This window comes from Diorhabda carinulata, chromosome 8 (genome assembly GCF_026250575.1).
Source record: "Diorhabda carinulata isolate Delta chromosome 8, icDioCari1.1, whole genome shotgun sequence".
NCBI lineage: Eukaryota > Metazoa > Arthropoda > Insecta > Coleoptera > Chrysomelidae > Diorhabda > Diorhabda carinulata.
The window spans coordinates 23,342,835-23,359,257 of record NC_079467.1 but is presented as its reverse complement, the minus strand read 5'-3'; the positions used below and the strand labels follow the sequence as shown (position 1 = coordinate 23,359,257).

Here is a 16,423-nt window from a genome sequence, read left to right as displayed (position 1 = left end):
ATTCTCCGCCATCTGTCTATCTCGGGCAATCTCATTGAAAAAGTTTATGAAATTTATCGTTGAAATAGACTTTCTGTTCACGTTTGAGATAGGTATCAGATTCGAAACGCTTTTCATATATGTGGTGTTTAGAATCTTATATATTAAAAAAATTGATGATTTCCATGCGTTCCGTTCAGGCGATCTACCCAACCGATTTGCTTAATTTTTTTTTTTTTCAATGAAAGGTATTGATGCACAGATCAGCCATCAACCATCGGATTTCATCTAATTTTCACCATTCTCAAGTTATACTCAAATGCGATTTCCCCCTGTACATTACTTATGGGAATTTTTCACATACACACGTTCTATCCTAAATATCTCAGGTTCTATTCAAGATAGAAACTTCGTTTTGATTTGAGAACACTCGCTGAAACATCTTCTTTCTTTTGAGTTTTTGAGCACTTAAATCGGTTGAGTTGGAGAGGAGCTAGGCGCGGACATTCAATGCGGAGTTATGGATTTTTGTTGGTTTTTGGCAATTTTTCTATATTCAAAGATCTATATCTCAGGTTCTAATATAGCTACAGAGTTCGTTATGGTTTAAGAACACTCGCTGAAACACCTTCTTTCTTTTGAGTTTTTAAACACTTAAATCGGTTGAGTTGGAGAGGAGCTAGGCGCGGACATTCAATGCGGAGTTATGGATTTTTGTAGGTTTTTGGCAATAATTTCTAAATTCAAAGATCTATATCTTAGGTTCTAATATAGCTACAGAGTTCGTTCTTTTCTATTATAATGATTTCTGATACTTATTTAATGGATTCGATGCGAGCGAAGCCGCGGGTAAAAGCTAGTCTAATTTAAAAAGGAATAAATGAAAATTGACCACTTTCAAAGTTTTGTCGGTACAAACACTAGATTTTTATCTATGGGATAAATATCTTTTAGTAAAAAAATAATTTTGTCAATTAGTAATATTGCGATAAAACTAACACATTTAGAAACTGCACTGCCATAAATTGTCCGTCAGCATCCTTTTCCCAATATCTTCATCGTTATGGGTAAGAAAATATTGCCTTGATAATTTAACCTAACCTAAAATTTTTTTCAGAACATTTTATCTAGCGACTATGAGTTGGGCGATTTAAAAATCACAAGTTTTATCAAAGAATTTTTACAATCTGCAGTTGCGTCGTAGAATTCAAAATTTCATAGTATATTGTGGAATAATCAGTATCAAAATTGATAGGAGTAGTAGATAAATCTCCTGTCTGTGATGAAGTAGGCAATAATTGATATGTTCTAGTACTTTTCCATTACATTACATTAAATTCTGCTTATTGTTGAGTTTCACCTCAATTATGTATCTCATAATCTGTCCTCCCAGCTTCCTATCTAAAAATTTCTCATCCAAACCTCGAAATTGAAACGATCAAATTTCATTTAAATCGCATTATTTAAAACTGTTTTATTGCGTCCTATTTTTTATGCTTGTCGAAGGAAGGCGTTAAGGGGATCTCTTTGAAAAACATGACGGCAACTTAATAAAAAGGGGATCAAAAAGACAGCCACGTTGACAGAGATACATTCTTTTGTAAATTCAAGACAGCTTGTAGCGCCGTTGTACTTCAGTATGTCAGCTGTTATGTACGAAGAGATACTTTTTTTGTACTAGACGTCAAGTTAAAAGGAAGGAAGAACGAAATAAAAAAAAATGTAAATGATGATATAATTTTATTCTTTAGAAACATAGACATTTACATGTAGAAATAAATAATTTGGTTAGGATATAATGAATGTTCTAATTTCCATTGGATTGAGCGTAACGGATCCATCTTCTCCGATAAGTTTATTTGACGTATAAGATTGAGACGTTATTTCGGGTAAAGTATTCCATTCAAATCTAGGCGTTTTGGAAAATTCGCTTAATGGTACGTTAGCTCCTAATGTGGTTTCAGTTATTTCACTTATAGCAATATTTTTGAATAAATTCTGAAACATTCAGTTCTAACTCAACAAAACTCTTATGACCAATCCAAAGTAAAATACATACTGGGTGATTTTACATTTATGCAACAGAAGTTAATTGCTCGTATTAAATTTTTCATCAGCACATCTTATTCAAAGATAAGTCGTCATTACAAAGAATTTTTTTTTCAAATTTAAGTAAAGACGAAAACTGACATTTTCTAACGTGTAATACATAACCTCTAGTATTTTTCCAACATCCCTATTATGACGAAATCACCTTATTGATTGCACCTTATATATATTGTAGATTTCTGAATTCAATGAAAATGAAATATTATTAAAAGTTCCTGTTAATTTAAGAACATTAGTTAATTTTAGACTGTCTTGATCATGAAATTCTGATAAATAGACTAGAGTATTTAACCTAGAACACAAATGGTACAAGATAATGGTAAAGTTTCGAGTAATTTGGCAATGGTGTACCTCAGGGCTCAATTTTAGATCTAACTTCTCTTTTAGTAGTCATTAATGATATCACAGACTTACGAATTATTTGTAAAGTCACTTTATTTCCAAATGACACCAGTGTCACTTGGAGGGGTCCAGATATAAATGCTTTACATTCTACCATTGGCGAAGATTTCATTACGATTAAGTCCTGATCTGATGAGAACGATCTCAGCTTAAACACCGAAGAAACTTCAGTTTCATCCTATGAAGGAGCTTTAAAACCTCTAAAGCTCAACGATGACTTAATACGATCTTCAATTTTCCCTCCCTATCTCTTTCTCCATCTAATATTGAAACCTTTTGTTGGACCATTGAAATAAAATAATTAAATTTGTGGAAAACAACTCAAGTTTAGTCACCACCTTGTTGAGGAAATATTGTTATAGGAAACACTTTTGTTACTGCTATGCGTAGTCTTAATTTCTACTTTTTTTTTACTCAAGCATCGGTTACTAAAGTAAAGATTTTTCTGAAGTAAGTCCTTGTATCTTTTATTCGGGACCTTTGATGGTTTCTTGGATTTCCTTAACAAGTTTTCGTGGTTCGAATTCGATAGCGTTGGGTTCGCTAATATTAAATAGGTAGAACGAAATTTTCTGTGTTAAGTTTCAGAATAAAGGAAATTACATATTGCTTGTAGAAGTTCGATATTATGAAAATGAAATGAACCAACGAAAGCTTTGTACAATTTAAAGAGATAGAATTCGATTTTTTCACATTATAATGGATTCTGACCATTTAACAATAAAAATATAATGAATACGAGTTTGAATATGATATGTCATGATATATGATATAATCATGAAAATATGTGTAACTAGAATGACGAAAAATAAAATGACAAACAGAATTTAATAGTATTTATATCACAATCCTAACTAGAATCGATACGAACTCTAAATTTATTGAGGTAAATAAATAAAGTCGTTTACCTTAATATTAATCGTGACTTCTTTGGATAATTTGGGATCTTCCTCTTTTTCTAGAATATGTTCTAGTCTTAGAAGATAACTGTTATCTAACCATTGTTCAAAGGATAAAATGTTAATATTTTCTGGTAGTTCTGCTTGCAATGCTGAATACTAAAATAATTTTAATGATTGCTTAAAATTAATCATTTAATTTTCACTCCAGAATGAGTGAGAAATAGAGTAGTTTTAAATTTACATTGAGATAACTGAATCGGCTCCATTTTTGACGATTCATAAAAAAAGATAACGATTAAATCCGCATTTTTAATTTTTTCCTTATTATACCAATTTCAATTCAAACTTTATCTTCCCAATTGCGTATTTAGTGCACCTAGTTAGTCATATTTTAACAGAACTGTCGAGTGTTAGTAATTTTGAGACTAGAACCACAACAAACAAGAATCGCTGCATGGAGTCGCCGTTTGACAAGTCACTACTCTCACTAGGTTAAAAATAATGCTCCCGTTTTTAAATACTAATATATTTAGCTAAACATTCATATGAAGATATAGTATAGAATGAAATAAAAATATTTTTTCCAAATAAAACGGCATAACCTCAAATTTTAGATATAAATAATGATTAAGCTTCATTAAGTTTCACAGTCTTCACAAATGTAAAATCGATGCTTTACGCACATATTTTTTGAGCAATAAAGTCCCGAGATGGTTTAAAAAAATCACATCCTCTGGATATCCAAGGTATTACTTTCATTTTCTGAGCAAATTGATTTGTTTCAACAAAATTTTTTAAGAAGATAATTTACGTTTACCGAGCAATTGTTTTTGAATGACACAGTTCCTTCATTATTTTCTACTTTCCACTCTATCAGTTCGATGTTTATATCCTCATTGTTATTTATTATCTCCTCTTCTATAGGTGGTATATCCATGGCGTCATTATCTTCAGCGTTGTCAGTGTTTGCTACCTCCTTCAGTAGTTTTTTCCATGTCATTTTGTATGATGTTAAATCATTGCGTTCTTCATTCAAAAATTGTGATTCCTTCTCTTCGTCTTAGTATAGGTTATTCCATAGTTCCTTGTTGCTCAGGAGACGTGTTTGTTCATACAAAATCGTTTTTATTCAAGACCACGTTGTTGTTGTTGAAGTAATTATGTTCAATTAAGAGAAAACTGGAGATCATCCCCGTCGCATAAGGAAAGTTGTTGTAGGATTATTTACTCGCAACATGATCCCATAGTCAATGGAGAATCAGTATATACAGTGAGAAACGGTACATTATGCAAATCCATGTCACACCTTCGCAATCCTCGTTGGGTTATAATTTGTAAGAAAACAAAAAAAATTTCTTCATCTTAAATGCGATACTTTGTAGAAACGAAATAATATCAGAAATGATTATATCTTAATATAATATATAATCGTTTTCGTAGTGGGATTGTGGCAAAGTTGAACAACAAAGTGTACTAACTCTAATATATTCCGAGCTTTCGAATACTTATGTATTCATCGTCCGGGAATCGATTGTGGCGTGATAAATTTTGTATATCTTTTAAAAAACATTAGACTTATCAACTTCGAAATTCAACATCCAAATTGACGTTTGATAAAAATATTAATCGTCTCTATTGTTTTTATCACACCGGAATTTTTAACTAATTGTTTCCCAGGCGACGAATGGATAAGTACTCGAAATATATTAGCACACTTTGATGTTTAATTTTGCCACAATCCCACGACAAAAACCTTCAAAACCTAGCTAGCAAAGACATCGTTCTTGGTTCCAATTCGCAAAAAGTATGGAATATCATTTGAAGATTGTTTAACATTGTCTACCTGAAAATCAATCTGTTTTTCCATTTCTTCAAAGGTCATATCCGTTGGGGATAGTCCCACCCACGGTTGTAGGAGCGTCTTATGAGCAAATATTCGCTCTTCTGCCGATGTCGTTTTTCCTACAAAAATTTGTGTTCCGTTAAAAAATCGTTGCTTCATTTAAGAGTAAGTTCAATAAATTGTTTGATTTGAGATGTAAAAATATTAGATGCTTACCATTTTCGTTAGCTCCTTGAGTTTTACCCACCATCAGATAATGAGATCCTCTTGCATACATTCCAATCGATAAAGAAAATTCACTTTCATCAAGAATTTCTCCCACACCTCTTTCATCATCCATAGTTAATCTTCTGTGTACCTAAAAGGAACGTTTAGTCAAAATTAGCGAGTTCTCTCTTTGAAATTCAAAAAGAGTTTAGAAGTATTTATAGAGGTCCTTTCACACGATCATATCAGTTCTGAATACAGTTTTCCTAGGTGTAAAAAAGATAAAAACTGAGAACAAACTTGACGGAGAATTGACAGGATAGAAGATCTATTTGTTTCATTTCAGTTCTAAGAAGCAACGTTCAAATTATAACAAAAAACTTGAAGAAGCAGAAGATAATGAACGAAGTGGAACGTTACCAACCATCACTATGGTAATCTTTTTGTTTTCGGTTTCCTCAGCGCCAAAGCTAAGGCAAAACTGAGCTGAGAACTGATATGACCGTGTAAAAGGACCTTAATACACGTGACTCTGTCGTAAAGGAAATTTCGCATTGAGTAGGTGGCGTTGCACGATTTAATTATTAGTTTCGTAATTTGAATTACTCACCATAAGTTCAAATTGATTTTTGTCTAAACTCGAACCACCTTGCGATCTGTCGTTGAGAAGAGTAACTTGAATATTTTTCTCTTCGTCTTTCATAACAATCTTAGAAGTAACAGGGTAATAATTACTGGCAATCGGTTCCTCGGAGACGTTGTATTTATAATCAAATCGTTCATCTTTTATTCGTTTCATCATTTGTCTACCATTAGAATCAGTATAGAATATATTTTTGTTATCAAAGTTACTTATTTCAAAACGGCTAATCACTTCTTTTCCCATGTTAGAATTATAACTGAAATCAAGTTGAAAGTTGAAATCTGTACTTCCTGCTGGTGTAAAAATATTTACCATTACTATGGTAAACTTTCTCAGAAAAGGCAAAAAATGTATGTATGTACAATTTTTAGATACATATTTATTAAAATTTAACACTCTAATTAATGCACCTTAAAAATATCAAAAGTCACTTATCATAATTAATTCAACTTACATATTGATATTTCCAACCAACCAATTGAATTCCAGATAGTTTTCGTTTTTGTAATATCTAATACTTTGATAGATATCTGCATTTTCGTTTTCCCATTTTTGGTGAATTTCTTCTACAAGGTTTCCCGTAAAAACTGTCATTAAGTGTGCAGGTGAGAAAGGTGTCGGTGTAGTAGATGCTGGTCTAAATAAGTAAGCTCCTGAACTAGAGTCAAAATCGCTGGCACTCTTATAAAAATAAAAATTTTGATTAACATCCAAAGTGATGTTATTCAAAGTGACCCTTTTCAAAAGATTGCTATTTTCGTCTATTTCGAAAACACCCGATAATTGTTTATTTGTTTCTCGACTGTTCGTTGATGTACTTGAAATTTTTTCGATGTGGTATAATTTCAAACCCATCGCTGGAACGTCTTTAGCAGCAAAAATCAATTCGTGCGAACTTGGTTTTTCTCCTTTTATGTCAACAAAATCGAAGGTACTGAGCGACTCTATTACATCGTAAGGTTCTTGTCCTAAAATATCAGAGAAATATGTGGAAATTTCTATTATAATAATAAACCGCTTCCACTAAATTCTAATCGATATACCGAATCCAAAAAAGTAGATTATTCATAATCAAATTCAAATATTCAAGTTTTACAAAAAAATACAGAAACAATTCCAGAGGAATGGAAACAATGATAAGACCCATCCATAAAGAAGTTATAACAACTGACAAAATTAACTCAATTTTTTGTACTACGTACAAATAACGTGTAATTGAAGATGGAAAACACATTAAATGCTACCTTTAGGACTGAATACACACAGATCAACTCAAAAGAAACTCATTTCTAACGCAAATCATTAACCAGTTTACATAATGAAACAACCTTTGTATTTGAATGGGGAACTACACATTAGGCAACTGGTTGCCAACTAGTCGGCAACCGGTTTAAAGAAACTCGACGTGTTGATTCGCTGGCAACTTGCACTAGCCTCTCAAAAGTTTAAAGGACGAATGCTATTTTGTTTTCAATCTATGTGCTCTAATAAAATTACTATCTTCATTTATTTATATGTTTTTCTTTCCTGGAACTGTATTCGTTATTTTTTATGTAAAAAGGAATAATTCGAGTGGGGCCTGCGTTGCGGAGATGCTTGTTGAATTTCTGTAAGTTGTAGTGTTGAAAACGTGCAATGATAGCTGATTCCACAGGCTTGCTCTTCTCCAAAGGAAGGAATCTCGATAAATTGACGTTCTACTCATCTGCAGCCAGAGTAGATCTTGCAAATATTGCTCTAGAGCTGGTATTATGTTCGGTAGAGCATGTGCCTTGGTAGTATCGGTAAAACAGGTCAAGTCTGTGCTCTAAGCTGTCCAAGTCGAATTGCTCTCTTCTGTATTGAGTCGAGCATCCTCAGGGTTTGCTTAGGGGCCGAGCTCCAAATGTGCGAGCAATAATCCAAAAAAGGACGAATTGAATAGTTTGTACATTTGCAAAAGAATTTTTTTTTTAAATGAGAAAATAAATATGATATATGAAAAGCTCAGAATTGTTAATAATAGTAATTTTTATTACCTCAAGTTGTTAAAAACCAAATGAACTTTTGAATCACTTCACTTGAGTCTGCTGTATGTGCATAGACTTGCCACTAATCAGTTGGCACCTAGTTAGTGACTTCATTCACTTTTGAGTGTAGTTTCTTCTCAGTTGCTACTCGTGTATTGGATTTTAGATTGAATAGATCAATATTAGATATTTACTTTGATCAAAATAACAGACACAAGCAATGGAATTTATGTTGCAGCAGTTGATTTAGAGAAAGCTTTCGATAGTATAAACAGAGAGAAAATAATGTGGAATTAAAAAGTTTGTGAGCAATTGATATACATAATTATTCAAAATAGCATAAAAACTTACCATCTGGTCCGTTGACGAGATACTGTCCACCTTCAACAGGAAGTCTTAGGTAATGTGTAGTTTTCCAACCTAAAGGATTATAGACAGCAACTACAAACCTATCATTGTTTTGAGAAGTACTACATATACTGAAATTGGTTAATAGACATGATGAAAGATCCAACTTCACGTTGTTTTTTGCATTCAGAAGATTGCTGGGAAAAACAATGATTAAATTAGCTGGTCGTACATACATAAAAAATCATGATCGTCGTCGGTTCGCTCTTCAGCATTATCCATGCTTGCAAGAATTACAACAACTGGTTTATATAGTAGAATTCCGAGATTCGCGAAAGCTGAATCAATTTTATTTATTTAAATGATTTGTAGTCATCGTTATAAGGCCAACAGTTGTTGATTTTAGAGATATTTGTCATATTTATAACATTCAATTGTTAAATATATCAACGAGATCATTTCAATATATAATAAAAAATTTTTTATCCGCTTTATCATATTACGATTGAACCAATTGATAGTTTCATCATATTTACCTCACAATTTCCCCAACAGGATCTTCTGCTTTTCTAATAGCAGCTGTTAATATCCTAACATAATCATCAGTAACGGTTTGTCTTTCTGTACCAGTTATAGCATCATGATGTTGTAAGATACCCATTGCATATTTGAGATCGTATATTTGTCCATCATCTATTATGCCATCTTTATTAAAAGCATATAATTGTTTTGTTGCCTTAAACAATAATAATTCAGAATAAGTGATAGAAGTCTTTAATAAGGTATATTAAATGATGTTGTTCGGCATTAAGGGAGCAATGGGGGCATTCCTAAACTTGGAGTCGCTGCTTTCTTATGCAAGGTTACGATCACAAGAGCTTCTGAAAGCAATGCGGTATGATTATGCGGTTATACTAAAACACAAGAGCCTCGAAGATGTTCTAGCTTTCACGAGCGCTTGAGCGGCTGTGTTGATGAAAGATTTTAAGCTTGAATAATGCCTAAAACACTGTAATGCTAGCGAAAAGTGCGATTTCACGAGCTACCGATCTCCCCCAAGTCCCGTATCCGCCGGTTTCTTTTGATAGACAGAAGAGCTGGAGATAGAGTTTTTATAATAGGTGACTGGATATCAGGAATAACCGTGGTCTTCGCAGGGAAGATCAAGAAGACATTCGGCTACTTCGCTTCACCCACGAAGAAGATTTCCGTAATAAGTTTGCCGACAAATGAATTGTTCTTCATAGTGCCCGGATACAGTAGCTATAGACTCGGCTCAATTATAATCTTCCTTTCCTTTCCAATCAAGCGAAATTTAAGAAACAATATGGACAACTGAATTGGGAATTATTTCTTACTTGTAATATGTTGTGCCCAGTTCTCTCGAATCGTTTTATATTTGGTCTGGATGTGAAATAACCTCCCCAAAAAGCATGTGGGTAATCGCTGTATGGAAAAAAATCGTCAGTTTTCAATTGAAGACTCGGGTTGGTGTCATGTACGGCTTTCATATAACAAGATGGCGTAGAATAAACCAGATTATATTTGGTATGATTCTTGAAACCTCTGGAATAATATTGTTATGAGAATTATTACGTAGTAAGGTTTAAAATTGTGGCAAATGATTTTTCTACAAATCATTGAAAGAAATTACAATCAATATCATTGTTTTAAGTGACGCTTTCTTTCGTATCAATTCCTCAAGTACATATCGCACTTGCCTTATCAGTTTGTCCATATTTTCATAATTAAAACCAGCAGATTGATAGAGGAAATCACCACCCATAGTAACCAAAATGTTTTTAATATTTTTGTCGTAATACGAAGCATATTTGTCTAATACTGTAGCGAATTCTTCAACCTGAAACGAAATAATGTCTATGTATATACGGGGTGCCCCACGACGAGTTAAAATCATGAAAATTTCTATATTTCGGTTTTCGGCTACGATCTTTTTAACTAAAATACTTTCATAGATGGCCGACTTTCGATAGAACCGGAAGCCGACTGTAATTTTGTTATTTTAAATATAACACTCTGTATATTAATACATCTTTGCAGTAAAATTTGAAAATATTCGGTTCATTTTAAGCAAAAGTGTGAAATTCAAAATTGCTCCCTTGAACTTCAATGCATTTTCCAAATATTTTTCAATATACAGATGACATAACTCGTCATGAGACATCCTGTATATATGGTGCAGATTCTAGCCCTCTACATATATTAGAATGATTCCAGTTAAAGTACCAAAAATTTCTTTCCATTCGGGTTGTCCTTTTACTTAATTTACTTTATAATTTCTGAATATATAATGAAAATATCAAAAAAAAAAAAGGAAATAAACAAAGAAATAAAAACAAAACTTTACACTTTGTTGCAAGGACGTTGAGTATGATCAAAAACAGGCCGAACGATACTCAGAATACAGAAAAATTTTTGCATATGATAAGAAGAAAAGAAAAAAGAAAATAAAAAGAAAAACATATATAGAGAGCTTAAACTGACGCTTGGATAGGAATAATGTGGAATAGGCACAGGGCGAGAGTGGAGCTGAAAAGGACAACCAAGTTCCATATAAGGGAGGTCGTACCATTGTTATCATATTACATTGAGCTACAAAGAAACTTTTTGTCCGCATCAAAGTTCAATCGGTATAATGAATTCTGATAAAAGTTTCATTCTGTGCTGTGCGTGCTGCGCTGTATGCAGCTCCTCACGAGGAAATATAAATACCCAAATTATTTGTTACTTTTGTTTTAATTTCATGGTATACCTTTTGATTTATATTGTATAAGACGCTATCCGGGTTATCAACAATCTGATCGTCCCCACACGCAATATCCCAGCAGAAATTCGTTGGATTGTTGTATGAATAATCAGGAAAAATGCTTCCAAAAATGTTGGTGTCATCTGTAAAATATAATAATAGGTGATCCAAATAGTATTTATTATCTGACTTATGCAGTAGATGGTCCGATTAAGGCAGAATTTATCTGTAAATTGATTTTGATTTTTTAATATAAAAAAGGCTCATCGCTAACATATAAAGACATTTGTGCTGTATATAGTAACGATGCTGTAACTGATTCTATCGCGCGTAGATTTTTCTGTTGCCGAAATTTGATTTTAAAACATTTGCTTAACTCCGATCGGCCTCTCACTGAAACAACCAATGAAATGTTGCATCTGTTCGAAATAAGATGTCAAGATTCACTGGGCATCAACCATCAAACTGTTTGGAACCATTTTAGTTGAGAAAATCGAATCAATCGCATTGAAGTTTGTTTGTTAAAACGCAATGAATTGGATTCATTTCTTTAGAAAATTAATGACGGGCGATGAAATATGGATAAAATCTTCAAACGAAACCTTGTGGTCGAAGGTCTGACATAAAGGAAGTGGAAACACAGATTCCAAGAAGAAATGTAGAGGAAGCATGCAGAGTTTGTCACATAATTACCTGAGCTTGTTTGGGAGGTTTCAATGAATAGCCCGTACTATCATTTGTTTCAGATTTTGCAAAATTTTCTCGATAGAAAAAAATTAGTATTAATGATATCGTCGAAAATAATACTAAATCACAGATGTTCTATCACGATAAAGGTAACAAGTTGTGGATGTAATGCAAAAATATCAAATAAGAGACGGTAAATACGTTTTAAGCGACTCTAATATATATTTACTAGCTTTTACCCGCGACTTCGCTCGCATCGAATCCATTAAATAAGTATCAGAAATCATTATAGTAGAAAAGAACGAACTCTGCAGCTATATTAGATCTTTGAATGTAGAAAAATTGCCAAAAACCTACAAAAATCCATAGCTCCGCATTGAATGTCCACGCCTAGCTCCTCTCCAACTCAACCGATTTGAGTGTTCAAAAACTCAAAAGAAAGAAGGTGTTTCAGCGAGTGTTCTTAGACCAAAACGAACTCTGTACCTATATTAGAACTTGAGATATAGATCTTTGAATGTAGAAAAATTGCCAAAAACGTACAAAAATCCATAACTCCACATTGAATGTCCGCGCCTAGCTCCTCTCCAACTCAACCGATTTAAGTGTTCAAAAACTCAAAAAAAAGAAGGTGTTTCAGCGAGTGTTCTTAAACCAAAACGAATTATGTAGCTATATTAGAACCTGAGATATAGATCTTTGAATGTAGAAAAATTGCCAAAAACCTACAAAAATCCATAGCTCCGCATTGAATGTCCACGCCTAGCTCCTCTCCAACTCAACCGATTTGAGTGTTCAAAAACTCAAAAGAAAGAAGGTGTTTCAGCGAGTGTTCTTAAACCAAAACGAATTATGTAGCTATATTAGAACCTGAGATATAGATCTTTGAATGTAGAAAAATTGCCAAAAACCTACAAAAATCCATAACTCCGCATTGAATGTCCGCGCCTAGCTCCTCTCCAACTCAACCGATTTAAGTGTTCAAAAACTCCAAAGAAAGAAGGTTTTTCAGCGAGTGTTCTTAAATCAAAACGAACTCTGTAGCTATATTAGAACCTGAGATATATATGTTTGAATGTAGAAAAATTGCCAAAAACCTACAAAAATCCATAACTCCACATTGAATGTCCACGCCTAGCTCCTCTCCAACTCAACCGATTTAAGTGTTCAAAAACTCAAAAGAAAGAAGGTGTTTCAGCGAATGTTCTTAAACGAAGTCTCTATCTTGAATAGAACCTGAGATATTGAGGATATGTGAAAAACTCCCATAAGTAATGTACAGGGGGAAATCGCATTTGAGTATAACTTGAGAATGATGAAAATTAGATGAAATCCGATAGTTGATGGCTGATCTGTGCATCAATACCTTTCATTGAAAAAAAAATTAAGCAAATCGGTTGGGTAGAACGTCTGAACGGACTCGGAATGGAAATCATCAATTTTTTTAATATATAAGAAAGTGAAAAGTCATAACTTCTCCTGCTTTGTTTCTTTTATAACAAAAATTTGAGGCAACCTATTCTATTGTACGTGCAAGAAATGTGGAAGCGTTTTTGGGATCGAATGTACATGCAATTTAACTGTTAACCGATAAAGTTCTTTTCCATTTAATAAGCAAAAGTTACTAGGTTTCAGAGCTATACTTTATCAACAAGTTTAGAGTGCTTTAGGTTCTGTTAGCATTTCGAAATTAATTTTTTTCGACGTAAAGTTGCTGTTAATTTCACTCAATACATTAATATATATAATATATACCTAAACTGTCACTGCTTTTCCAAACAAAATCTAAATTATGTTCAGAACATCTTTTCTTGAAATCTTCTCGATCTAGCCTAGCAAAAAATAAAGCACTGTATCCAAGTTGGACTAAAATCGAAGCGTGTTCTCTGCTGTGACCAAAAGGATCTATTTGCCATCCGACAACTGGTCTACCGCATTTCCCAACCGTTTCTTCAATTTTCCTGAAACGTCACGCTGAAGTATATATGATAAGTATAATTATGTAAATTACTCAGAGAAACTATTTGTTTAGAGATTAGTTTGCAACATTGAGTACACTTCAATTAAAAAAAAATTGTATGAAATATTTAAGGTAAAAGTATAAAGATAATTTTATCTTCAAGGTGCCTCAAAACGATCCAACTATTTCAAGAGTGAGGGCGTCAAGAGCGATAATTCACCGCATAATGCGATCTGGTTTACACCTAAATGCCTATAAAATTTTAAGAATGAATTTATAATTTCAATAACATATTCTTCGGCGATGAGGCACATTTTCATTAGGATAGAGACGTAAATAGCCAGAATTGTCGTTTTTGGGGAGAAAATAATCACTTTACATCACCTTACCTTACATAAACGCCCAAAAGTCACCTCGTGGGTTCCTGCATTATTGGGCCCTACTTTTAATTAAGATAACAGAGGACATGCAGTAACTGTAACTGCTGCACGTTATGTCGACATAATACGCTATTTTTTTAGTGCCTGAACTACAAAAATGTGAGTATTATAACTGACTGACATGGATGCAACAAGATGGGGCTACATTGTACACCACTAACTACTCTTTAACTGCATTTCACGAGTTGTTCCCAAAAAACGTGATTTCACGAAGAGGTGATATTGAATTGACACCTCGGAGCCCTGACTTGACTCCACCTACGAGATTTGACAGATTTAAGAAAAGATCAGGAGTATTCTTCGACCACTTCTTCAAAAACATTTTGAAAATGTATAAAAATGAGTATAATGTATTTTTTTTCCAACTGAAGTAGTTGGGTCGTTAATAGACACCCTGTATAAGATACAAATAGTATTAATAGGAATTTTGTATCTCCTGATGTAATTATATATTATATATTGAGTCATTTACCTCAACCCCAATGTAAATTGATCGATAGTTGATTGATAGTTCGTACAGGCTTCATCGTTCATTGCCCATCCAGCGCTCGCAATTTCAATTTGACCGTTATCCACAAGATACTTAAACGATGATCTCATATATTCGTCTTGTTCTTGCCACCATTTGTAGAAAAATGATGTCTCAACTTGAATAAACCTGCTCATAATATAACAATCAAAACAAATGTGATTGTAAAAATTCAACGAGAGATGTCTTGCATACTGCAACTTTATTTAGTTAAGCAAATCGGTAGGGAGCTCGACAACGATTGAATTAAGAAAAGCAGGCAAAAATAATTGTCGTAGAGACATTTTTTTCTATATTATAACTGAATAGATATTGAAATTTACCTTCTGTCTGGATTTCGTAACAACTCCTGTACCACGGAACTAATAATATTGTGAACAGATATGGTACGTCCTACTGCCTCAGTATTTACTGAAGATTAAAAGAATTTATTTTGGAAATTGGACATGATTTTTTTGATAAAAATGAAACAATCAAAATTAAATTGGTAAGAAGACATTTAAAAGTGAGGAAAAGGATAAAAACTTTTAATATAACGAGAATGTTTTTAAAAGATTCAGATTTTTTGATAAATATCTACTTACATCCATAAAAATATTCATCAACTGTTTTCAGCCATCCTACGTCATCGTGAGAATGTGGTATGAGATGTATATTTATTTTATTTTCATCTAAAGGATGGCACACTACACACCCGACTTTATCTTTATCATAGTCATTTCTAATTGCTTTTCCTTCTACAGCAATTGAAGAAACAACTAATACAAATACCACTTTTTTAATCATTCTTAGTACCATTAATTCGGTACATCAGTACATTAGGTACTTTTATACTGTTGAATTGATGTATCACTTGAGATAATATCAAAGTATGGAGAGATAAGTGAAAAAAAAAATATGTGTCAGTTGATTAGTTAATGTCCTCGACTTTGAGATCAATTACATATAAAATATATATCAGCTTTGTAGATTTATGTCCGATCAACGATCTTAAAAGTCCATATGGAAAAAAAAAGTTGATACGGCACGTTTTACATGTTGACGCCTATGTTTCTCGAAGTCATCTGCGACTATTTTAGTTAATGCAGAAGCAGATTTTTTATACTATAAACGCCATCGATAGCTTCATAGCTAACAAAATGAAAATATCCAAAACTGTAGTAGAATCTATTCAACCTCCAGCACTTTTACAACCTGAATACAATGCTGTGAAAGTTCAGACCGTTTTCCCATCAACTTAAATTCTTTTTGGGACCAGTTGGTAGAATAAAAAAGAAATCTTGTCGATTTTTTTTAGACCTGGAGTATTACTCTACGTTTCTGTTTTCCTACTTCTTTATAACCATGACTTAATGGTTTTTTGAGAAACCTATGAAAGGTTGTGGTCCTAAAGAGGATCAAGGTGATCAAGGTCTTAAAATAGTTGATGCTGGGTTTTGACGACGAGTCATACTTGCGATTACATCTCATAGTAAAATGCTAGGTGCTGTGCCTTGGTCATATATTTAGTCTTCTTTGTGTTCCTGCAGGACAGCGAAGCTGAGGCGGGATGCTTATTACAGAATGAAGAACTTGAAATAATTAACCATAACTCTACC

General features: G+C 33.1%; 1 protein-coding gene across 1 annotated transcript; it reads right to left on the bottom strand.

The window, feature by feature from the left end:
• Positions 1-1,702: 1,702 nt before the first annotated feature.
• LOC130897036 (lysosomal alpha-mannosidase-like) lies at positions 1,703-15,688 on the bottom strand. Its single transcript, XM_057805527.1, has 15 exons — positions 15,410-15,688; positions 15,149-15,236; positions 14,769-14,954; positions 13,652-13,857; positions 11,216-11,352; positions 10,164-10,303; positions 9,801-10,008; positions 8,979-9,178; positions 8,446-8,639; positions 6,540-7,053; positions 6,053-6,341; positions 5,452-5,593; positions 5,236-5,354; positions 3,399-3,548; positions 1,703-1,977 (listed from the first exon to the last, which is right to left on the bottom strand). Exons 1-15 carry the CDS (start codon positions 15,621-15,623, stop codon positions 1,768-1,770), a joined length of 2,997 nt encoding a protein of 998 aa, XP_057661510.1. The 5' UTR covers positions 15,624-15,688; the 3' UTR covers positions 1,703-1,767.
• Between the last annotated feature and the right edge of the window lie 735 nt (positions 15,689-16,423).